The sequence below is a fragment of the Pyrus communis genome, chromosome 6, assembly GCF_963583255.1.
Source record: "Pyrus communis chromosome 6, drPyrComm1.1, whole genome shotgun sequence".
Lineage (NCBI taxonomy): Eukaryota > Viridiplantae > Streptophyta > Magnoliopsida > Rosales > Rosaceae > Pyrus > Pyrus communis.
The window spans coordinates 14,185,885-14,211,295 of NC_084808.1; the positions used below are offsets into that span (position 1 = coordinate 14,185,885).

General features: G+C 39.4%; 4 protein-coding genes and 1 non-coding gene across 6 annotated transcripts; 2 read left to right on the forward strand and 3 right to left on the reverse strand.

Moving 5' to 3' along the window:
* On the reverse strand, positions 1 to 73 carry TRNAK-CUU (transfer RNA lysine (anticodon CUU)). Its single transcript has one exon. It is a non-coding gene; the product is annotated as a tRNA-Lys (tRNA).
* Positions 74 to 236: 163 nt separating this feature from the next.
* LOC137736567 (uncharacterized) lies at positions 237 to 1,875 on the forward strand. Its single transcript, XM_068475818.1, has 3 exons — positions 237 to 720; positions 968 to 1,150; positions 1,415 to 1,875. Exons 1-3 carry the CDS (start codon positions 511 to 513, stop codon positions 1,562 to 1,564), a joined length of 543 nt encoding a protein of 180 aa, XP_068331919.1. The 5' UTR covers positions 237 to 510; the 3' UTR covers positions 1,565 to 1,875.
* A 4,987-nt stretch (positions 1,876 to 6,862) lies between these two features.
* Positions 6,863 to 10,016, forward strand: LOC137737574 (probable folate-biopterin transporter 8, chloroplastic). 2 transcript variants are annotated; one of them, XM_068477104.1, is made up of 2 exons: positions 6,863 to 7,579; positions 8,176 to 10,016. In XM_068477104.1, exons 1-2 carry the CDS (start codon positions 7,081 to 7,083, stop codon positions 9,327 to 9,329), a joined length of 1,653 nt encoding a protein of 550 aa, XP_068333205.1. In that variant the 5' UTR covers positions 6,863 to 7,080; the 3' UTR covers positions 9,330 to 10,016. The 2 variants fall into 2 exon arrangements, with proteins under 2 accessions (XP_068333205.1, XP_068333206.1); XM_068477105.1 differs by having other exon boundaries at positions 7,171 to 7,579; positions 8,187 to 10,016.
* Positions 10,017 to 11,107: 1,091 nt separating this feature from the next.
* LOC137738341 (pentatricopeptide repeat-containing protein At3g12770-like) lies at positions 11,108 to 13,365 on the reverse strand. The gene has a single exon (XM_068477979.1). The coding sequence runs from the start codon at positions 13,353 to 13,355 to the stop codon at positions 11,463 to 11,465; it is 1,893 nt and encodes a 630-aa protein (XP_068334080.1). The 5' UTR covers positions 13,356 to 13,365; the 3' UTR covers positions 11,108 to 11,462.
* A 524-nt stretch (positions 13,366 to 13,889) lies between these two features.
* Positions 13,890 to 18,236, reverse strand: LOC137738168 (uncharacterized). Its single transcript, XM_068477794.1, has 5 exons — positions 17,240 to 18,236; positions 17,016 to 17,123; positions 16,743 to 16,946; positions 14,822 to 16,665; positions 13,890 to 14,468 (listed from the first exon to the last, which is right to left on the reverse strand). The coding sequence occupies exons 1-5, from the start codon at positions 17,939 to 17,941 to the stop codon at positions 13,943 to 13,945; spliced, it is 3,384 nt and encodes a 1,127-aa protein (XP_068333895.1). The 5' UTR covers positions 17,942 to 18,236; the 3' UTR covers positions 13,890 to 13,942.
* Between the last annotated feature and the right edge of the window lie 7,175 nt (positions 18,237 to 25,411).

Sequence of the window (25,411 nt, forward strand, 5' to 3'; positions counted from 1 at the left end):
CGCCCACCGTGGGGCTCGAACCCACGACCACAAGGTTAAGAGCCTTGCGCTCTACCAACTGAGCTAGACGGGCTTGTTGCTTAGACCGTTCCATTTTCGAAATTATTCGGAAAAATGAGACGGTATTGTTATCAATACCCTTGGTTTTTAATCTGGCGCCAAAACGTAACGGCCTTATGTGACTGATCTGATTGACTCTCAAATCTCGATCAGTGTCGCTGTTGTTAATCCGTTGCATATCCCTTTTACCAAACAGACCAAAGAATTCTAGAAATCCCAAGACCCAATTTCTCCGCCGCCCACCATGAACCACCACCACGACGACCACCACCCGCAGATTCCATCCAAGAACCCAGAACAAGATTCTTCTCTCCCTGTAGCTTCTTCTGGCTACCGCAAGATCTCCGTCCCCCTACTCCGCCTCTGCATCTCCTACCCTTACAACCCTCCGTCTGCGTCCACCGCCAACAACCCATTTGAGCACTCTCTTCCTGCCTCTCTTTGCCCAACATGACTCCTCCCTACTCTCCTGATCGCCACCACTTTCCCAAGACTACGTCCCATTCCCAGCACCGGTCCTGCCTCCTCTTCCTCCACCGCACACTCTCCGCCGCTCCATCTCGGATCTCAACCATTCTCCGGCCAAGACCTCGTCCCGCTCCTCCACCTCCTCCCAAGACTTCCACTTCTCCACCGACTTGGACACACCCCGATTCCAAGGTAATACCAAATAATTTAATTAATTTATGCTCTAAATTTTTGAAAAACTCATTTCTTTCTCTCGTTTTGGATTGCTGATGAAAGGGGTTGTTGTTTTTATGCTTTAATCTGCCAAAGGTGAATTATTTATCTGTTTTTGGATTGTATGAAATGGGGTTATGGGGAAATTGTTAATTTACGTAAAGTTTGAATCGTTCTCCCTGTTTCGATTGTTTTTGAAATTGGTTTTTGGGGAAAATGATTGCAGAGGCTGAGGAGGATGAAGGACGGCTTGAGAGAGATGAGCCTGTGGTGCCAGCAACTGATGCGTGAAGAAGACTTGATGGAAGAAGACGAAGATTGTGAGGAACAAGCGGTGGAAGAAGAACTAGTGCAAATTGTTGATGACACTGATCAAGATTTTCATGACAACGCTACTGCTACTGCTGAGGTATTGGGTCTGAAATTGATACGATTTTCTCATGTTTTTTAACCAATCAATCATAGTAAGATTTGGTATTTTGATTTCTTTCGAACAAGCAAGATCAGAAAGAAAATATGGCCATTTTGATGTCTTGGGTCTGAATGATCTAACACTAAAAGCTAAAAAAGTTCATTTCTTTTCCATGTTTCATGTTTTTGCTAATTAACCGGTCAAAGCAAGCATGATTTGGCATTTTCTTATTACAATGTCAGCTAATTTTGATGAATAAAGAATTTGCAGGATGACGGGGGGAAAGATTTTGCGGAATCTGTGAGTGTGGAGAAGAAGGATGACTGCTTGGTCATCCACTTCAGGTGTCACTGTGATAAAGCCTATCAGTTCCTTCTCAGTGGAGGCGACTGCTACTACAAGCTCATGTAGATATCCATCTCTATTATCCAACCCACCGGAAAAAACTGAGCACTCTTCATTCTCGGCTTGGGATTTTTCATACACGTAGGTTAAATTCTTTTCATGATACTAAACTCAGTCACACTGATCTAATTCTTAGGTTGTTTAAATCTTCGGCTTAGATCGTACCCTTTTCATAGATTCTTTTTGGATGAAGTACTCAGTGCTCTGATTGGTGTCAGTTTTACAAATCATCTCGTTTTTCCTGTTACTTCTTCTTTTCATTGTAATGAAGTACAATATGTGGAATATTGCATGAATCGCAAAGGCGAAAAGATACATGGAATGTACTTTGTTGCAATTCTTGTTTGGAAGCGAATGAATAAAATTTCCTGATTCTCTTGTGAATGAATACATGAACCTTATTCTTCAAATGTCATGAAATTTTGGATGTCAGTAACAATTTCTTGCTGATTTCAGTCACTTGTGCATCTCCCAATCCTTCGATTGCATCTGGTCATTCGATTGTTTAGAATTCTGCATGCATACTAGGATTGTCATAGCTGCTTTTTTGTTAAGCTCATAAGCATATAACATCCACACTTCATTTGAATTGTATAATCGTAAGTTGAATGAAATCACGAGGAAAACAAGTTGTTCCTTGTTCTGTGAGTAGAATTTGTCAAATGATTTTTTTTTTTTTTCTTTGTTTCCTTGTTTTTGTATGTGAGTTTTTATGCTCGTTCTATTAATATGTGGTGGAAAAGACGGCTCCAAATTAATCGTTATGAAAAAAGCAATGGAGATATCTCAGCGATCTCATACATATTTTGGGGGAAAGATTTCAGTCTCAGCGATCTCATTCTTAGGTTGTTTTATTCCTCGTCTTACATCGTACCTTTTTTGACAGAAAACTTACAGTTCATGTTCTCTCTGAAGTCAAATGAAATCGCGAGAGAAACACGTGGTCTAGGGGATGGGATTTTAGTGCACATTTAAACAAGTATATGGTAATGCCTGCAGAATTGACAAGGATAGCTGTGGAGCCAAAAATAATCACAAGGCGATACGTGGATATTTGGATAGAAGAGGACAAAAATACTCTTGAGGCATACCAGGATTCATACGCGCGAGCAGCGGATAATCATCCCTCAACCACATCAAAAGTGCCCAAAATAAGTAACAATTCAAAATCCATCTCGTCAAATCCCTTCTACAAGGTAACTCCCAAAACCTATTTCATTCCATATATTTTTATCTCTTTTTCCCTCTTTTAGCTAATCAATTAGCTATCATTCCATAACTTATAAAATATTCCACATAAATTACATAAACTCCAAAATATTCATTCCAAAAATGTGTTAATTGGCTAATAATTAATCCATTAATTGCCAAATAACTCACACATTAAACCACAAAATACACAAAAAAAAGCATCCCAAAGGCCAGCCACCTTTTCTCCAAAGGAGACCGGCCATGCCCTATAAATACTACCCATTTTTCTCTAAAAACCTAGTTCCACACTCTTGCAAAACTCCCAAAAACTCTCCAAACACTTCTCTCTAAATTCTAACTTTGGCATCGGAGGAGGTTCTTTGACCAAAGCACCCCCCAATTCATCGTGGGCGCGTGAGGCTCTTGGCCTTTACCTAAGGTGTTAATTGTTTTGTAGGTGCAATTTTGTCCAAGAAGAAGAAGACGGAAATTTGTATCCACAATAGCCAAAAGATTTGCAGAAATAAGTCGAGCAGAGCAGGCAATGTAGAAAGTTTCAAGTTGCCGGTCAAATTTGTTTTTGTGTGCTTGCAAATGTTTGTGCTAGTAACAAATTTGGCAATTCAAATCTCTCTTTACAGTTTGGTATTTTGCAGAAGATTAGGATACATTCCCTTGTGGCATATGCATTTTTGATCGAAGATCTAGCGGTTAAAAAAAAACCGAAATTTCGGATACTCTGGAGCATTGTAGAAAATATTTGAAAACCAATCATCTCCTACTTTCCTGAATAAGCTAGTGATTATTGTCCCTGAAATTATACTCATGTCTTTAGAACTTAGTGTTCTATCACTTCACAGCTCATTGAATCTATCACTTTACAACTTAGCTAACTTAATAATAATGAGCCGTTAGAACTTACTGTTCTTGAGTCTTCCTTCCTTCAATGATGGATTGGGAAAATTGGAAAGCTTAGGGCATGTTTGGTACTCTACTGGAATTTAACTTTTTAAACTTAAAGACACTTTTCAAGTTGTAGGCATTAAAACTTGTTTTGTAAGACTATTTCAAAAAACCTTTCTTTCCCTTCTCTGCTTACTCACTCCGAATCTATCTCTCTCCTCTATTTTTTTTTTCTTCCCACTCTCTCCTCCAATCCCCTCTCTTCATTCTCTCTCCTTCCTCCTCTTCTCTATCTCCTCAATGCTCTCTTCTTTCTCATTGATCATCTCTTACTTTCCATGTCAAGGGTGCTTGATTATATTGAAATTTTATCAGCAGTTGGTGGGTTTCTATGTCACCAGCCGTCCTTCACTTCCTCTCCTGCTCTCCACATTTGGACGGCACGAATTTGAAGGGATTTTGTATTCAAATTTTCGTCGTTAAATTATTAGTCAATAATTGAATGATTAATATTTTATGAACAAAAATTTAATACACGGTACATCGAAGTATAATAGAATTTCAAAGTTTCGGTTGCAAAGCCCATATTGGAAAAATTATAAAATAAAAAAGAGTTGTAATTTCTTACCAAATTGATTAGAAGAGAATTAATCGGGCAGTGTATCAGATGCACATGCTTTTTGTGTTATGAATTTGGAATTGATTTGTTCAGTGAAAACCCAATAAAGTCAGACAGAGGTAAACTAATTTGGTATTTTATTGGGTAACCTAAGTTAATTTTGATTGGTGAGTCGAATAGCGAAATAACAATCACACTAAAATATAAAATTATAAAAAAAATGTGAAGTATGTCTGGTAAAAGTTCGACACGTTTCAAAGAAAAGTAGATGTCCCATTTTTGTTTTCTCACTTTGCTTCCCATGATCGTTACCTAGTCAACTACAATCCAAAAATGAACGAACGAACATGACATTGAAGCCCCTGATCAGAATAAATTTCTTCTACAAATTTATGAATAAATTAATTTTAAATTCGTCACTTACGATATTAAAATGTAAAACTACTCATTTTTAATTTTGAAAGAATATCATTAAAGAAAGGAAAACTTTTACACATCCCATATTGCATATGCAGCCAAATAAAATGCCTGATTAGGAACCCCACGCGCTTGTTCCTCTAGTCGACCATACAGACGGATCTTGCCGGCGTCGTGAAGTACAACCGCGCGTGTGAAACTCCCAACAGTTGCGCACAAACGAACGGTCGTTACGGATCCAACACCTATTTCCAAACATGCAAAACTCCCAACACCTATTTCCAAACGAACGGTCGTTACGGATCCAACACCTATTGCAAAACTCCCAACATGCAGTCCCAAATTTCCAAACAATGCTTTTTACTCAGATCCGCTGTGTTTGGTACAGGAATTGACTCCAGACAAATCTCTATGTGAGACACACCCCACCCTCACCAATCCCGTGTTCGTTCCTGTTTCCTCGGACTCACTTGCGTTTATTGGCGCGTGTGCAGTTGAATCAGAACGCTATATTAGTGGCGTTTTAATCCTGTTATGAATTGTCATGAGTTTTAACTTTTTTATATAAACTCGTAAGATTGTTATGAGGTATTGCCACTTAGCATCTCATTTTCACGTAAATCATTCTCTCTAAAACACACATTCAAAATGGGAGCTGGCCAATAGGATCGTATACATCGAGAATTGTACATATGTCAATTCTAACTATTTAATAATGACGTGTAAGAGAGCATTACAATCTAATTAGTTAGACTGTCCTACCTCTTAATTTTCTTCCTCTAAACCTGAAAAAACATCAAGAAAATATGGAAATATTTGTGCTCACCAGCATTAAGTGATGGTGGCAATGAATGAGTTTAAATTTTGAAAACTTTATAATGAATAAACATAAATTTCAAAACTTAAATTTATTCAATAATAATAAATAAGATGATGAGCATTACTACCGTTTAAGAGCGATGAGCATAAATGCGCCTAGACAAGCAATATAAGACAAACCAACCGCTAAAACCAAAGGGTATTAGCCTCAATTGAGCTGATGGGTCATATACTCTGCATTGTCTGCACTCTCTCCCTCCCACGCTAGATTGTTCAAAGCAAAATGATTAAGAATGATACATAACACAGTTTCTAGATCTCTCCATTAACAAGATTAGGGGTGGTTCGGTATGGGATCCCATACCGAAACCCTTGTCCCGATTCCCAAACCGAAATTTTTGGGAATCCCAAATTCAATACCAATCCCAAACCAAATTTTCGGGAATCCCAATTTTCGGGAATCCCGAAATAATTTCGGGATTTCGGGACAAATCGGGAATCCCGAAATGTTTTTGGGTTTTTGGACTAAAATTTGACATATTATGTTTTTGGGCTAAAATTTGACATATTATGTTTTTGGGCTAAAATTAAGTTTCAATCTACCCACTACCCATTTGTGCACAAAGTTTTTGGGCTAATGCCATCTCACCCCACATTCCAACTTTGATTCCTCCTCCACATAGTTGTAATTAAATGAAAATTTTGGCGGCGCCCATGTCTGAAAGAACAACTATATTGTGTACTCGAAAACAAAAGAAAAAAATTTGAGCTCAACTAATTGCATGCCCTGTACCCACCTTGTCCGTGTATATATATACAATATATGTATACTGATATGTTCATGCATGCATAATGGTCTTTGCTCCTTTGTTTCCTTGATTTGCCTAGGTATGCAGGAAACTAATATCCACATATTAATCACACTAGTGGCTAGGTAAACTAATATCCAAAGATTAATCACACTAGTGGCTAGGTATGCAGGAAACTAATATCCAAAGATTAATCACATTAGTTGAGACAACTGGAATATAAAAACAAACAAATTGAACAAACAAACATTAGTTATTTAGTTGAGACAAAGATTAATCACACTAGTGGCTACCAATACCATTAATTAAAAAATAATTCTCTTATAATTAAAAAATAATATATATATATATATAATATTTATTTCTATTCGGTATGGGAATACCGAAAAAATGGAGATGTAATCCCGAATCCCATACCGAAAATTTCGGTTTGGTTCGGGATGACATACCGAAATTTTCGGGAATTTTGGTTTGGGATTTTTTTGGTTTGGGATCGGGATTTTTTCGGTTTGGTTTGGGATTTTTGGGATTTTTTTCCAGCCCTAAACAAGATAGCATATTCTTCTATCTTCTTCTCAAAGCAATTCATCTTCAATGGCAACTTACATAATTATAAAAGAGTATATATTGATAGGTAACCACACTTCTACTTCCCCTCGTTGTTTCAATCAAAACTCCACACAATCATAGCAACTTTCAGTCCATTTCTTTCTTGTTTTTCCCATTTTTTTCAAGTCCCCAATTAATATTAATTAGTAATTACCATGATTTATCCATCAATTTCTTCTGAAAATCCATGGATATCATCACTGTCAATCACCCCAAAACCCCCACCAAAAAAGCAACCTCCTTTCCACCGAAACCCCATCCTTTGTTTTCACCGCCTAAACCCAGCAGGACCCATCCAACCTAAAACCCAGATCAAAAACCCAATCCTGCCAAACTCAGCAACTCAAGTTGTTTACAGAAAAACCAGGAGAAGCAGCAGCCATGAGGAAAGGAGAGGCTTTCGATTTCCCCAACTGGGTAGGCAGCAAATGTTGTTTCTGTGTGGATTTGGGTACTGGATGCAGGGTTTCAGGTGTTTTCCATGGCTGGCTCTCAACTTCCACATGGCCCACAATCTGCAAATGCATCCTTCCACATTGCAGCTTGTGCAGCATTCTGCTAACCTTCCCATGGTGGCCAAGCCCTTGTATGGAGTCCTTTCTGATGCTCTTTACATTTCTGGTGCTCATAGAGTTCCTTATATCTCCATTGGAGGTCAGTTCAAATTTTCTTGCCTTATCTCCTTCGTGGTTTTCGGTCTGATTTCATTTTATTTCCTACTTTTCTTATGTTCATGGTAGAGAGTTATGTTAAATTTGAAGATGCATTGTCGGTGTAAGGTCATATTATATGTGCTTTTTTATTCGAATCCGTAAAGAGGAAGGCTTCTTTATGGTGGTTTATGTTGTATTCTTGGTACTTTTTGTTCTTTCCTTTGCTTGGTTATGCTGTAGATTCTATTTGTCTGATGCCTCCGCAAATTCGTTTGATTGACAATCGAGAGTAAAAGTTAGATTGTTAATATAAGAAAGATTTTCGGTTTGTAATACAATAAATTTCTCCGTATAAGTTTCATTAATCCTACTACTTTTATGCTGTAATTCCTTTGAAAGACTGGCTTAAGCTTAACAATACTATTTAACGGGGTAAACAATTTATCGATCAGAAAGTAGAATGAACTAAATTTGGATTTGGAAAAGGCAAATTAAAAAAAAAGTCTTGTTTGCTGTGTGAGTCCTCTCGGCCTTGGGTATTACTGATGGCTTGAACAACTTCTCATGGGAGAATCTGATGGAGTTCGAACTTGTCAGTTGTTTTACAGGTCTTGTCTTGGGGGCCAATGGCACTGATCCCTGTTGCAGCTCGAGCAGTTCCTACCCTCATGGCATGCGTTCTTCTGAGTAATCTTGGAGCGTCCATTACGGAAGTAGCACAGGATGCTCTTGTTGCAGAGTATGGCCAAGAAAAAAATATGACTGGCCTCCAGTCTTATGCATTCATGGCAGCAGCTGCTGGTGGAATCCTTGGTAACTTAATAGGTGGATATTTCTTGATGAAAACACCGCCCAGAACCATGTTTCTCGTATTTGCAGTTTTACTCTCCGCTCAGCTTGCAATTTCGTTGAGAATACGAGAGGAATCTCTTGGTTTACCACAGTTGCCGGATGACAGTCTTATACGAAAGCCAATCTTTGAAAGTATCAGAAAACAATTTTCTGAGCTGCAGATGGGAATTCAAGAGGAAAGTATTGCTCGCCCTCTTATTTGGATTGTAGCTTCTATTACCATGGTCCCAGTCCTCTCAGGTTCCATCTTTTGCTACCAAACACAATATCTACATCTCGATCCTTCAATCATTGGCATGTCTCGAGTGATCGGCCAGTTGATGCTTCTTTCCACTGCTGTACTTTATGACCGTTATTGGAAAAAAGTTCCGGTGAGAAGGTTGGTTGGTGTTGTTCAGCTGGTGTATGCCTTTTCACTTCTTCTTGACCTTGTTTTAGTGAGACGGATCAATGTCAGACTGGGGATTCCAAATGAGGTGTTTGTTCTTTGTTTTTCGGGGTTAGCAGAGACTATTGCACAGTTCAAGATCTTGCCTTTCACAATACTATTTGCGGATTTGTGCCCTCAAGGATGCGAAGGATCTCTAACTTCTTTCTTAGCATCAGCCTTGTGCTTTTCGTCAATAGCTAGTGGGGTTTTAGGTGTTGGACTGGCTTCTCTGATAGGAATAACGGCAGGCAACTACTCAAGCCTGCCCTTCGGGATTATGGCACAATTCCTTGTTGCTTTATTGCCTTTAGGATGGCTTTATATTTTACCCATGTCAGAAGGTGTCGTTAGGCAGGAGAGGAAGAGAGGTTTCAGTAGAAGAAGTCAGAAAAATAGAAGGGTCGGTCGAGTAGTGTATGGTTCAGTATTTATCTACAGACGTGAGAGAGAATCAGAGGCAGAAGAGTGAAAGAACAACTTTTACAATTGCATTCTTTTTCAGATAGCAAGCGGTTTGAAAATGAAAGCGCGTGTACCTGAGGGAGAATCTGTATCTTTTGGAGAGAGCCGGGGGAGTGAAGGATAAGAAGAAGACTCTGGGATTGCCTTAGTGGTGTTCATTTTCCTTGTACACTCGGACGACTTGGAAGGAGGCTTCATCTCGAACATCAGTTCCACCGATAGGTTCTGTGACGAAGACGGAAGTTGTTGCCTCGTGTTAAATTGTGCTCACCTGTCAGAAAAGTAATCAGTTAGTCATAATACAAGTTTACTAAGTGCAAATGTACATGTCATCGGTGTTGAGGTCTTGCCACGGGACGAAGAGGGAACGGAAGAAATGAAGAGTTGCGGAGCTATGAGGTACTTGATGTCCGACTCACCTCTCCCAAGAGCAATGAGGCATCTCTAGTAAAATTGCAGTGAAAATCGGAAGAAAATGTGTGCAAGGCAGTGAAATTGGAAGAACATCGAATAGAAAGCCAGGAAAAGGAAAAAAATAGAGAGCCCGATCGATCGGTACTCTGAGCAAAACTGTCAAGACCGTCCGTCGGTGAGGCACATAATATTTCAGATAAATAGGGGATAAGACTCGGGCGAACTCTGGCCTCCTACTTCCTTTTCTATAAAACTAGGAGTGTCCTGTTTTGTGAGAAAAGAAGAAAATGACATGACATTTCTGGGGTGAGGATCTTTGTGAGGATTCTCACGTTCTATCCGTTCATTGTACATTGTGCGGTCAGCTTTTATTAGGTACTGTTTGTGTTTAATTTTAAATATAAAAAAATTCAAATATTTTCTAATTGCAGGATGTATGATGAACGAATGTGAGGATTCCGGACGGGACCCAAATCTGACATTCTGTGTGACATACAGTACTAGTAGCATACATGTGGACACACACATTGTCACAAAATTATTTCGAATTTGGGAACGAGTGCGGCACTTGTCACTTGCGACATTCCTCTGTCATGCGTGATAGGGTAGACGAGTGCGGGAGTGACAAAATCATACCAAGTTTTAAGTCTCTAAACATGAATTAGGCAGTGGTTAATGCCGAACCCTCGTGGCCAATAATTGTTCAAAATTCTTCCAGTATCAGCAGCTGGCAGGGATTTCGTACATATGGATTCAACCGTCAAATTAACAAAGGCAGGCCAACTGCCTCAAGAATTGGCCAGGCGTAAACAATGGAAAAGTGACACGAAAGAGGAACACAAATTGCTATCAAGGAAATTTCATTGTGTAAATATTAACCACCCTTTCATAATTATATAGTTTTTAGTTTTCAATTTTTAGTTCTAAAAACTGAAAGTAGTTACCGAACAAGTTTTCAATTTTTAATTTTCAAGAACAATGACAAAAAAACTGAAAATTGAAAATAAAATGGGTGTCAAGCGACCTCTTATTTAGTTGGAAATGTATACAATAATTTACTATTAGACCAGTATTAGACAATACTTTACACATAGTTGTGGGCTTGTATCTCCATCTTGCCAACAGAGAAAGTGAGGACTGGGGCTTGAAGGGTGTCAAACGCAAGCCGGAAGGAGAAGGGGCAAACAATGTATTTCAAGCTCATATGTGTAATCTCTCAATGGAAATCTGTGTATTTCTCGTATGACAAGCGATGTGATATTTGCAACGAGAAATCCTACTAACTGCCACCAACTGCAAGGGGTTTCGGCTTCTTGTAGGCAAGTTGCCATCTACTTAATCAAAATCTTCTCAAGTTTACCATCTACTTAATCAAATTGACAAGGGTTTTGCACTTCATCTCTCTATGACTATTTGTTAGGATAGTCACACCAATGGGAAAAGATGAAAAAGTCCTGCATTCAACCGGTGTATACACTCTTCTCACAACTGCGTCTCACATGCAGGTCACGCGATCAACTGTTGAGAGTGAGTTTGTATATATGCCTTGCCTATATGAGTTTTTAGAACAGACCTGAATCATGCTAAAACTAAAAAGGAAGTTTGTGTATTCGGATTTCGTTCTCAGGAGAAAAAGATGGTAAGCAACTAACAACAATCATTACATCACTAAATCTAAATGGTACCTGCAATACGATCGCTGGCATCTATCCCCATCAGATACAATCTATGATGGATGTTCAAACGCTTCAGAAGAGCAGGCTCCCTTCATTGCTAAGAGGAGGTAATCCAGCATCTCATAGATTGAAATCGAACGAGGATGTAATTTATCAGCAACATAGAAACAATGAGTCTTGGAATTAATGCTTATCCAACTGCATCCGGGCTCCTTCTTTAAACCTCTTTCTTTCATCATTCTTCTCATTTCCGCTACAGCATCCCATCTCCTAGACGATGCATAAAAATTTGAAAGTGAAATATAGTTCGAAGGGTTTCTGGGTTCTACTTGAATAAGGAATCTATAAGCTAGATCTTGCATGTCATGATTCCCATGCAACACAGAAGCAGTAACTAAGGCCCCCCAAACACTTGGACCAGGTTCTACAGGCATCGTTTTGATGAAATTTAATGCTCGATCAAGCTCTCCTGATCGGCCTAACAGATCCACCACACAAGCACACATCTCCACCGTTGGTTTAATTCCAAAATCAGCTGTTACAGAGCTATATATGGAAAGGCCTTCTTTTACCAATCCTGACCTTCCACAAGCAGAAAGGAGCCCAACGATTGTTATCGGGTCCGGTTTGATTCCAAGATGGAGCATCTTATTATACACATCAAGGGCTTCCTCACCCCTTCCATGTAATCCATATCCTGAAATCATTGAGCTCCAAGAGATTGCATCCTTGGAAAAAGAATCATCCTCAAACACTTGCCTTGCAAAATCCAAGCTCCCACATTTCGAATACATATCGATTAAAGCATTACACAAAGATACTTCACGACTCATTTCCTTCCTGATAGCAAATCCATGAATTTGTTTTCCGCTCATTAAACCAATGTGCGAACTACAAGCAGGGAGGACACTCACAAGTGATACTCTATTGGGTTGTACCCCATCTTCCACCTGCATCTTTTGAAAAAGAACCAAAGCTTCATCAGGAGCGCCATTCTGCACATAGCCATTGACCATCGCCGTCCAAGCATAAACATTTCTACACTTCATGTGGTCAAATACCCGCCTAGCCGAAGCTACTCTATCACTCCTAGAATACATATCAATCAAACAACACCCAAGATGAACGTCCGAACGCCACCCGAAATCCAATTCATACTTCACAACATAACAATGAAGTTCTCTCCCATGATCACATTTCCTGATATCATCCCCTCCACACATAGGCAAAAGACTCGAAACAGTAAATCCGTCAGGTTTCACCCCATTCATCACCATGGATTTAGCAATTTCCCAAATCTCCTTATCAAAATTATGATCCAAAGAACTTGTATACCCCGCTATTAACGCATTCCAAGACCCCACATTTCTTTGAGGCATTTCATCGAACAGTTTCCGACACTCATCAATCCTCCCGCATTTATAATACAAAGACATCACAGAATTCGCAACAACGGTATCCAAGACAAACCCGGCTCTCAAACCCTTCCCATGAACATACTTTCCGGTAGCCAAGTTCCGAACCTCGCTGGAAACTTTCGCCATGGTCGCCAAGGTATAATCATCCGGCAATACATAACTATTGCACATTTCCACAAACAGCTCAAAAGCTTCATTGTACGCACAATTCTTTACATACCCGTTAATCAGTGAGTTCCATAAATACACACTCTTGAGAGGAACCGAGTCGAAGACGAGTTTCGACTGGGTCGGCTTTCCGCAGAGTGCATAAGCAGAGATGAGCTTTGTGGCGAGGAAAGGGTTTTGTTGGAGGCCATGAGTGAGAATGTGGGCGTGAACTTGTTCGGCGAGCGAAAGGGAATGCTGGGTTCCTGCAAGCTGAAGAAAATGGAGGAGATTCAGGGGAAGGTGGACAGCAGTGGCGCAAGTGTAATAACGGGAGGTTGTGAGGGCAACTGTTTTGCATGCGTACGAAAAGTTCATCACACACGGAGAGATCGTTTGCATTTGGCAGGGATTTGGAGTCCCGCGAGGAACCCTTTCAGTTGAGGTCTGAGGCTATATCTGTCATTTTCCTTACATTTTTCTTGTATTATATTATTTTTATTTTTTATTTATTAAAAGCGCTATTATACACAAATTTATACTTTATGTAATGTGTTGAAAAGAAAAGTCCTAATCACCGGACCGGAGCAATCCATCACTTGCGGATTATGTTGTTTTTATTTATTGGGTTTATTGACCAGAAAAGAAAAGAAAAAGGGTAGTTTGATTCATTGACCCATCTTTCTCTTACAAATCCTAGTTAATTTTTGTCCATTGATCTTATTCAATTTATTTGATCCGATGGCTAAAACTCTTAAGTGTCAGGTGTAAAAATGAGTAAAATGAAAATCAGATTATTTTTCAGAAACCAATGTTACAATTAGCGTTTTCTTTTTGTACAAACGATATTACAAAAGAGTGAACGAACACAACTTTTTTTTTTGGTCGAAAACGAACACAAAACTTTGAGTGCATATGTGAACAACACTTTTTACATGTTTGGCTTAATTCATCAAAACTTCAATCTATAACCTTTGTACGGTAAAAAGAGGGCCAGAATTCAAAGGGGGTAGAGTCCAACAATTACCCTGACTATCAACACAACAGCCATGCCATTTGATTCTGTAAGAACCCGCTGGAAAAGCAGAAACATCAAGCAAGCAACTTGAGAACCCTTGCCCTCTCTCGTTCAGTTCGAAACGCACGAACGTACTCACGAAGTCGCCGTCATTTTTACCCCTTCGACGCTTATTACTCTTTTTCGTACTGCACTCTGTTACATACTGCAACAGCTTTTCATTCATTTCTACAATGTCATCAGGTTCCCAAGCCTGCTTGTGCTCCTTGTTTTCTCCACTTCCTCTTGGCTCGTGAAAGGATTCTCCACTGTAAAGCATGTAGTACAAAGTCTTCAACTCCACTCGGATGTCTGGTGGTACATTTCTTAACTGTAGACACAAATGTAATGATAAGTGGAAGCCGGAGGAGACATATATTCCATCTGGGTTTCTTGTTTCATTGACAGCGAAGAGTTCTGAGCCAAGGCAAGGCCTGAAATTTATGTCAGTGGAAAACATTAGAATGGTGGTGAAAATAGAAAAGCAAAAATCATATAACTAACAATATGATGTTAGAGCTTGCTAAACAGACTTAAAACATCATATCTTAACGATTAACCAGTCCGAGACTAAAACCCTAAAGTCGAAGCTTTAAATGGTGATTTTTACCCTAAATAATCAACTATGTCAAAAATGATATGAAAGCTTTAAAAGATTGAGTAAAAGTAAAATATTCTCCACGCCTTGATTCTTAAAGAACGAATCGCCTGTTCAAATAAAAGGCCTAGGACATGGAGAAATCAACAAAAAGAAAAGAAGAATGTTCCAGTTAGAATGATATCATACCTTAATTTAAAGAAGTACTTGGGAGTCCGGAAGGGGATTTGCATCCATTTCATAAGGATGCTATACAGAAGTTGTAAGCCGTCCTTTGTTGCTTGGGACAGACCTTCCACATTGTGGACTCCGTTTGCCTTGCTTTTCAACCCAGAAATCCCTGAAACCGCATAACTACAAACACTGAGAATATATTTTGCTTCAGAACCAACCTTACATGCTTGGATTCTGGACTGCAAGTGACAACAATCAATGGGATTGCCAGCCGGATTCAAAAGCAGATAAAGATTTGCACTGGTTTCATGGTTACTAGCCCCCAACCGCCCAATTAGATTTTGTATCAACATTGAGTCTAAGTTGTTCTCTGTTGTTCCCAGACCGTTAATGGAAACAGATTTGATTAGGCTTGGAATGTAGAGAGAAAAACCAGTACAAAAAGCCAACAGTGAACAAGATAGTGCGAGTTCCGAAATGATTCCTGAACTTTTTCTGTCCATGTCAATGAAAGATTTTGTTACTAGATCAAATTCTTGTGATAGCCTCTTCAACTGCACAGATATTCGAGTAAACTTCTGTAAGGATACGAGGTATCCAACCTGTCCATTATTGGGAATGTCGTGCTGGTCAAATTGAATGTTTTCCAGAACTTTAACTATATCCACCACTGCTCCAAGCACCTTTGCTCTTAAAGACAAAAACCACCTTTGGAAATAAAAAGTTTGTCCCATTCTGACATCAACTTTTAACGTTGCCAAAGAAGAACAAAGACCATTGTAAGCGGCTGCTAGCTCCCTACTGTTAATATGCTCCCTGATGTTACTAGCTGAATCATTACTAGAAAGTATAACATTGAATTTATGTGTCTCTATACCTTGTTTTGTCAACAGCAGCAACATGAGTTTCCTCTCAGAATCCGAAAATTGAACTAATGATCTCATCCAGCAGCAGCAGGAAATCGAATGAACCATTGATACTAACTGCTCAAATGTCATAGTGGCAGTGAGCCAGGCTCCCTGACATGCTGCATAAGTCCCGACTCTGTAAGCTGGCCACTTATTGTTTTCTGTCAGCATCCTCTTTGCACGTTCAATGGTACGAATTTCATGTTCCCTTGAGTGAGATATGCCCGAGTTCTTATCAAGATTGTAACTTCCCTCAGTCTCATGCACCATGTTATCCCAAATGATTCGACAATGTAACAACAAAGAGTAAAGTGTGTATGTATAACATTCAAGCAAGTTGCTCTGACTTACAAGTTCAACCAGAAGCTTCACTTTGTCAAATACTTTGGTGGAGATGGCATCAGCTTCACTGAGATTTTCAAGAAAGGCCCCCAAAAATCTGTACACAATAAATAGAAGCTTTGATCTGATAGTTCTGCTTTTTTCTCCTTTCAAGTCTACATTATCACGAACAAATGCATCTGCTTCTGATGTAACGACCCGATTGTCATGCATATATGAGAAAGACTTGGACAAAACATGTATTTGATCCAACACAAAGACATGCAGATCCAGATATTCTCGACTTAGAAAGAAAAGAAGATTGAGCAGGCAATTAACTTGTTGAAACACTGGAGACTCGGTCTGACAAAGATCCAAAACTGGCTTCACCATCAAGGTGATTCGATCAATGACAAGTGAGGTCACATGAGATGGCAGAAGAGAGGAATGAGGTGCAAGAGATCCCATCTCTGTACTTCCCCTTAGTTTCCTTGAAACATCTACCAAAACAGAAAAAGCTAACAGGCCCTCAGACGTGATTGGAGATGAAGTTGCATTCTCAACAACGCTTAACAGCTTAGAAGATTCAAGTACATCAAAGGGTAGATCGGGTACCGTACATGAAATAATCTGCAGAATGCATATGTGAGTCAATGTAAATTGCTAAAACGTTAATAAAAAGTTAATCTGTAGGACTGAGAAACAACCTTACGTAAAGTCTGCAGTGCATCACATAGCATGGGTGACCGAACTTGAGGTTCACCTAGTACGTTAAATAACGCTCTCACAAGATATGCATTTAAAGGAAAATGACACATTCCTTGACTGTATATAAAATGCAGGCTTCTTACTGCCGTTGCACGCAGATGAAGAGGTTTTTCTTGGCTAAGAAACAAGAGAAGCAAGTCCACCTGCATCCAGATGCCAATGAGTATTACGGATCGAGAAATTTGAAAGAATATGCTACCAAAAACAATTACCTGCTGAGATATAAGAAGGGTTGACCTGGAAGCCAGTTTGGAGAGAGAAACCAGCATTGCAACATGGCAATCCTCATCCGCGGACTCTAGCAGAAGCTTTAGGCAAGTCTGAAATAAAGCAGTGTTAAGCAAGCATCAAAACATTGTACACAAGTAAAGAACTAAAACTCTAAAAGAACAATTCCCGACAGAGTTCATGCCAAATAATAAGATCGTAAAAGAACCTTGTAAGCATTATTTGCAAGAGCATGCGAGCATCCAAGTTTGGCAAATACTCGTGCTCCAGCCAACCTTATAGCAGGTGACGTTTCCGGTGAAGTCATCATACGAGGCAGCATCTCCAAGACAACGCATGCAAAGTCCTCTGATAACTCGGAAAAACATCCTGCTGCAAATAACGACGCTTTTACCTCCATAACGTGTGAGGAAACCAAACTAGAAAGCACCGAGTAGCGTGTGCTCGAACTCTCTTTAGCAAAATGTGCCCAGCAACCGAACAGACCCAAAGCCAAAGCCCTATCCTCAACATCCCCACCGTCAAACACAAGCTTAACCATCCTCAGCAATTCCGCCTGCGTATAAACCCGAGTTTTGGAGAAAACTCCGTTGTACTCTTTCCTTTTGTTCCTCTTCCGGTACTCAAACAGAAAAGCCTTGACAATACAGAGCCTTATATGCTTGTCTCCACATTCGAAAGCGTTGGCAAGACGAAGGATGATGGCATTTAAAAAGAGCTTGTCCTCGCCAGGAATTAGGTCGAACAGATGGTGGACAGCTGGAGAAGGCTCTGGCTGTCTGCATAACCGTTGGATTCTTGCACTGATTTCCGAAATGGCTTCGAGTGAGCTCCCTGGTTTCCTGGAGCGCAGGGCCTTCTCTAGCTTGATGCTCCATTCCATCACACGTGCCGCTGAGCTCCTTTCCATTCCACCTAAAATTTCAATTAGAATGAAACGAACACTCCATTATACCCTTCTCCTCACTTTCGGCGAAAAGTAACCGACTTTTTCTGTTTTCAAGCCTTCAAACTACTGAAAAATCAAAGCTTTCCTAATCTATGGTAATCATTAAACTCAAAACAAAAGCTCTCTCTATCTCTAAACCAATTTTTCGCCCAACCTAGAAACCCATGTTAAGACTTCCTATTGCTACAGAAATAAAAGTAAAAAATTGAATCAAATTAAAAACTCAAATATTGTGAACGAGCCAAGTCTCCGCCTTTGTGAAAATAGAACTTTTACGGGAATACTTCCTTCTATTACTTGTTTAGAAATATATACACGTGCTATCATAGTTTTACAAGGAAACAAAAAACATATACACAAACCTACTTATAAAGGACTCCTATTATTTACATTCCTTTTTTTTCCTAATATTGACTCACGCTAACACTCCCTCTCAAGTTGGTGCATAGATATCACACATGCCCAACTTGACAAGTGAGTCATCAAACCTTCGACTACATACTGCATGAGTTAGAACGTCTGCAAGTTGCTCATCTGACTTCACAAAAGGTATTGACACAATCTTCCTTTCAAGCTTCTCTTTAATAAAATGTCGATCAACTTTCACATGTTTTGTCCTATCATGCTGTACCGGATTATCAGCTATATCTCTTGCTGACTTATTATCACAATATAGTCTCATGGTTTCCTTTGGCTTGAACCCAAGCCCCTCAAGAAGCTTTCGAAGCCAGAGAATCTCACAAATGCCGTGAGCCATCCCTCGATACTCGGCCTCAGCCGAGGATCTTGATACTACCTTCTGTTTTTTACTTCTCCATGTAACCAAATTTCCTCCTACAAAAGTAAAATATCCCGAGGTAGACCGTCTGTCACCTACACTTCCTGCCCAATCAACATCCGTGAACCCCTCAATCCTCAAATGTCCATACTTCCGATATAGAACTCCTTTCCCAGGTGCAGACTTTAAATATGCTTAGATACGCATAACAGCAGCCATATGATCTAGACTTGGTGAATGCATAAATTGACTTACTACACTTACTGCATAGGCAATATCAGGCCGTGTATGAGCCAAATAAATTAGTCTCCCTACAAGTCTCTGATATCTCCCCTTATCAACTGATTTCTGATTCGGATCCACACATAGATGATGTTTTTCAACAATAGGTGTATCTACTGGCTTGCATCCCAACATACCAGTTTCTTTTAGCAAATCCAAAACATACTTACGTTGTGACAAGAAAATACCGTTCGAAGATCGAGCAACTTCAACTCCAAGAAAATATTTCAAATCCCCTAGGTTCTTCATTTCAAACTCAGCCGCAAGATTCTTCTGTAACCTTGAAATCTCATCACAATCATCTCCAGTAATAATCATGTCATCTACATAGATGATTAAGGCTGTCACTTTTTCCTGTCTCCGTTTAACAAACAATGTATGATCAGAATGACTCTGATAATACCCAATCTTTTTCATAACTTGAGTAAACTTATCAAACCATGCACGAGGCGATTGCTTCAGCCCATAAAGAGACTTACGCAACCGGCATACTTCGGTACTTCTACCAGCACTGTACCCAGGAGGAAAATCCATATATACTTCTTCCTCCAAGTTCCCATGGAGAAAAGTGTTTTTCACATCAAACTGTTTTAATGGCCAGTCCATATTAGCGGCTAAAGATATCAGAACACGTACCGTATTCATCTTGGCAACCGGAGAGAACGTCTCTTGATAATCTACACCATATGTTTGGGTGTATCCTTTAGCTACCAACCTTGCTTTGTACCTGTCTATTGATCCATCGGCTTTGTATTTGACGGTAAACACCCACCGGCATCCAACTGTTTTTTTTTCCCTCTGGCAAGGACGTCACCTCCCAGGTATTATTCTTCTGTAACGCCAACATTTCTTCATCCATTGCGTTTGCCCACTTTGGATCCTTTAGAGCCTCATCCACACGAGTTGGTACTCGAATAGCCTCCATATTGTCTATCAAGGTCTTACGCTCTGGTGCAAGACCATTGCATGAGACATAGTTGGCTATCGGATACTTCACTTTGCCTTCCGGAGAAAACCTGTCAAGTGGCACACCCCGATTTTGTCTCGGTGGCAGCTTATATGTATTTACATCAGTACTTGCATTAGTTACATAATCATCCACAATACTTACCTCAGGTTTATTCAGAGAAGAATCATTGGGCAGCACCGTGGAGCTAGAGAGAGAGGGGGTTACACAAGTAGTCTCGACAATGATCTGCCCTGACTGCAGATCATTCTCGGCATCTTTTGTTTTTGACTGCATGCTGCTCTCGGCAGCAACTTCTGACTTATGCCGTGGCATGTTTGGTATTTCAGCAGCATATGGCACGGCATGTATGATCACTGCCGCATTAGGCACGGCATCAGCATGCACGGCCTCAACATCAACCACAGTATTTTCTCCCAAGTCCAACCATTCCAGATCACCACTAGAGCTTTCCCCCTGGTGATCTGAAGATGAAGATACGGGGGCATAAAAAAACTCCGATTCAGAAAAGGTCACATCCATAGTAACATACATATGCCGAGTCTCAGGGTGATAACATTTATATCCTTTTTGGTGAGATGAGAAACCAACAAACACACATCGAAGGACACATGGATCCAACTTAGTGCGATGAATTTTCGGAATATGCACATAAGCCACACAACCAAATACCCGGGGCTTGAGAGTATGAGTAGACATCACCTGAACATGTTGAGTGAGGGCTTGAAGAGGAGTTCGAAAGTCAATCACCCGAGAGGGCATACGATTAATCACGTAGACAGCATAAGTAACTGCTTCAGGCCAAAAAATCTTAGGAACAGACGCGCCCAGAAGTAGAGCACATGCCGTTTCTAAGATATGGCGATTTTTCCGTTCAGCCACTCCATTTTGCTGTGGAGTATAGGGACAAGTTGTTTCATGGAGAATGCCTTGATCACAAAGAAACTCCGACAACTCACAATTAAGATACTCACCACCATTATCAGAACGAAGAACTTTAATTACAGATAAGTATTGTGTCCGAATCATTTGAGAAAAGGTTCGGAATACCATACCAACATCACTCTTATTTTTTAACACATATAACCACGTCATACGAGTGCAATCATCAACAAACGTAACAAACCACTTAATCCCAGAAGAAGTAACAACAGGAGATGGTCCCCAAACATCAGAGTGCACAAGTTCAAACGGTAAAGCTCTTTTATTCATACTAGGAGGAAACGAAGCCCGATGGCTTTTAGCAAGAATACATACTTCACAATGTAAGTCTGATTCATTTATTCCACTAAATAGACTAGGTAACATATGCCGTAAATACCCAAAAGATGCATGCCCTAACCGACGATGCAACAACCACACTTCTTGTAAATTACTAGACCGGGACGCTCGAACCGCATTAGCTCTGCCAGAAACAATGTCGTCCACATAGTACAACCCCTCTCTCTTAGTGCCACGCCCAATTATCTCCTTGGTCTGAATATCCTGAAGGAGACAAAATGATGGATACATTAGAACAACACAATCTAATTGTTCAGTAACCTGTGGTATGGATAACAAATGATGAGATAAAGAAGGAACAAGCAAGCAATGATGTAGGGGAAGTGTAGGGGTAAGATGCACAGTGCCAGCACCACACACGGGTGCCAAAGTACCATTGGCAGTTGATATATTTTTCCTGTGAGATGTGGTCATGTATTGAAACATATTTTTTTCATATGTCATATGATCCGTTGCCCCAGAGTCCAGAATCCAACCTGTATGGTGCTGATTTTCGGAGGCTAAGAGAACACGTCCCACGGTACCTGTGTTAGATGACGAGTCACCCCGAGTACCAGGCAACAAATTCTGACTAGAGTCACTAGAACTAGGCACGGCTTCCTGAACTGTGGGTGTAGCCGGAGCAAGGGAGGCACGGCCTCCACTGGATCCGGCTGCTCCACGCTCCTTGGCACGCAATTTTTTCTTTAACTCTGGAAACCAATCAGGCACCCCATGCTTAGCAAAGCATGTATCCTCAGTATGACGGGTTTGTCCACAGAAAGTACACTTCAAATCATCTTTATTTTCTCGGTTGAAAGGTCGAGAATTTAAAGATTGATTAGAAAAATTACTAGCACGATGAGTACCAGCTGGCCGAGAGATCATTGCCATGGACGGCAACCCTCCTTGATTGTTACTCCCACCCATCATGGTAGCATGTCGTTGAGCTTTACGCCGAACAACAGAAAACACCTCCTCAACAGAAGGTAAGGGCTGAGTACGTAAAATATCACTACATACTTTATCAAACACATCATCCAAACCCGCCAAAAAAGCATACACACGATCAACCTGAATTTCTTCTCGAAGTGTCTTGAAATCCACAACACATACCATCTTGATTGGTCTCCGTTGATCTAACTCCTGCCAAACGGACTTGAGATCAGCATAATACACACCAACTGGCCGACCCTTTTGACGGAGTCTGAACGATTTAACCTTCAATTCATAAATCTGAGAAATATCTGAACCATCATAATAAGTTCGAGCCACCTTTTTCCAAACTTCTTTAGCAGTACGTAGGTGAATAAAAAATCTCATGATAACAGGTTCCATGGAATTGATCAACCACCCTTTTACTATTGCATTCCCTGTCTCCCACGCCTCATACTCAGCACTAGCCTCAGCAGGCTCCTTGGTACTCCCAGTCACAAAGCCCTTCCTACCGCGTCTAGCGATGTGCATCTCCAAAACCTTGGACCAAAGAGGATAATTCAATCCATTTAATTTCACGGTATTTGGTACAGCAGACGCATCACTCTGAATAACGACAGGATTCACTACTTGATTATTGGTTGAATTACTGCCCTCTAACTTCAACACGCCACTGCCTCTTGAGTCCATTCGGTGTTACTCAACAAATCAACAAGACTATTACCGCAGATTTACGACTGCTGCACACACAACAGTACCACACCCACACAGCAACAATACACAGCAGCAGTACCACACCCACACGGCAACAATACACAGCAGTCCCCACAGATACGGCACCACTGTTTTCCGCAGAAGATTTGCAGAAACAAGATCAACCAAGCACAGCGAAAAAGAAAACTAGGGTTTTAGCTCTTGATACCAAATAGAACTTTTACGGGAATACTTCCTTCTATTACTTGTTTAGAAATATATACACGTGCTATCATAGTTTTACAAGGAAACAAAAAACATATACACAAACCTACTTAAGAAAAGACTCCTATTATTTACATTCCCTTTTTTCCTAATATTGACTCACGCTAACAATGAATTTGAATTCAAAGAGTTGCTTCAGGAACTGCTTCTTTTGCACCCAACAGACACCAAACAGAAAAAGAAAGAAAACGAAAAGAGGATTGGGTGAGGGACAGCGGGCGGCAAAGAGGGAAAGGGTTAAGAAAAATACTACTAAACCTTAACTCTAAGTGATGATTTGTTATTAACAAGTATTCTCAAGATTTTATTATAGGCCATATTTCTATGATATGACATGAGTTCAAATCTTCAACGTATATGTTTTGGGAAGTTTTATTTGAGGGAAGTGTTATTAGCACTCTAAAAATCTCATTATACACTTCTCATAAGTGTATTTTTCTTTCTAAATATAGAAAATTTGGAGTGTAGAATGAGATTTTTGGAGTGCCAATAACAATTTCCTTATTTAAACCCATCTAACTTATCTCTACACCAACTTAAATTTTAAATGTGACTTTGTCTTTTTATCCTATTACATAATTATCATTAAGTACAAAATGAAATTAACAATAAAACTAAAATTTATTACCAAACCCATACCCAATAATCAAACCTATTATCACTGAATCTTTATCCTCCATTCATTCTAGCTAAAACTCTAAGACGTTCTCACAAATAAAGACAAGCTCTTTTTGAACGATAGAGATGATGATTTTGAAGTTTTGAATCCTTCAATCAAGGAATGAATCGATTTATGCAAATTTTTTTTCGTTTGATTTCACAATCAACCCCTTTTTCAAAGCATAATTACTAGCAGAAACATATATAGGATTTAAAATTTTAAAGTCTGGCTACTTGTGTGAATATCACGCTTTCTTTTCGTTTCATTCGTGAATGGTGGAGGCTATACTTTGCTTGTAGTTCTGATGGTAGTGCATGGCAGCAATATAGGGACTGTCCTTGAATTTGAAGGTGTTGAGTTCGTTCTATCTGGTGAAACAAATGAATGTATGTAGTCTCCAAAAGTTTCCCTGTCTTCCACTTGTTTCAATTTGTCATAATTTAATTCGGTTGTTGGATGTCGAAATTGTTTCAATTTCGTGAAAAAAATAGGAACGTGATTTTCAAGTAGGTTTGTAGCATAGAAAAACATGCCTTCAATTTCAGAGGTGAATTTTTTATCTTGATTATGATAATTAAAACATAATCTTGTTTTAATTATAAGATTATTAGGTATCGTTATCGTCATGTAATGGGAAGATGGCGTGCCTCTACTTCTCTGCAAATTCATTTAGGCCTTGCAAGGTTCTTACCTCTCAGATGTGAGACTTTATGAAATGCTTTGAGTGGAAGGCAAAGAGTTTTAGATAATTTTTGTCTCATCCAACTGTAATGAGGAAAAATTCAATGAACACTTCCAAGTGCACGCCGTGACTGACAGTGCTCATCTTCATAAAAGATTGAGTGATATGTATCACATAAAATGAGCTTCGATACATTGATTTTGGATTTTTATTTTTTAAATGGGTGTAAAGATAAACTTATATATTGGATTAGGTTTGTGAGGGTAGTTTAAGTAGTAAATTGGGTTTAAAGAAAAATTAAGAATTCAATTAAAAGTAATATGGGTGTGGAGAGTAAGTTGGGTGTAGAGAAAGATTATATGGGTTCAAATAAAATTTTACTTATGTTTTTTGTATGTATGATTTTTCTGTAATCTCGTTAAGATATGACGAGTAATGAAAATAGGAAGGATTATGAATGAGAAGGGGATTGGGCACGGAATAAACACCTTCCCATGTTAGCGGGATATCTGGAAGTACTCTTAGGTATGGTTGGTTGTCTAAGGAGCTCCTCATTTGAATTCGTAGCTTTTTAGCTAAAATTCAACCAAAAAATTGAGAGTATGATTGAAAGTGCTCTTAGCAAAGAAATCAATGGGAATAATACATATTTTTAAAATAAATAAAAAACACATTTTTTAAGCTATTTTTAGTCATGAAGGGCTAAACATACCTCTTAACTATATTTTAGTCTTCTAAAATTAATATTTTACTACTTAAGGACTAAATTTTTTTCATCTCCAACCATGCATGACTTAATTTATTCTTCTTCAGTACTCAAACAAAAAAAAAAAAAAAAATCTTCATCATATTTTATTACTTTCTCGTTTGGCAGCTCGGATTGTACT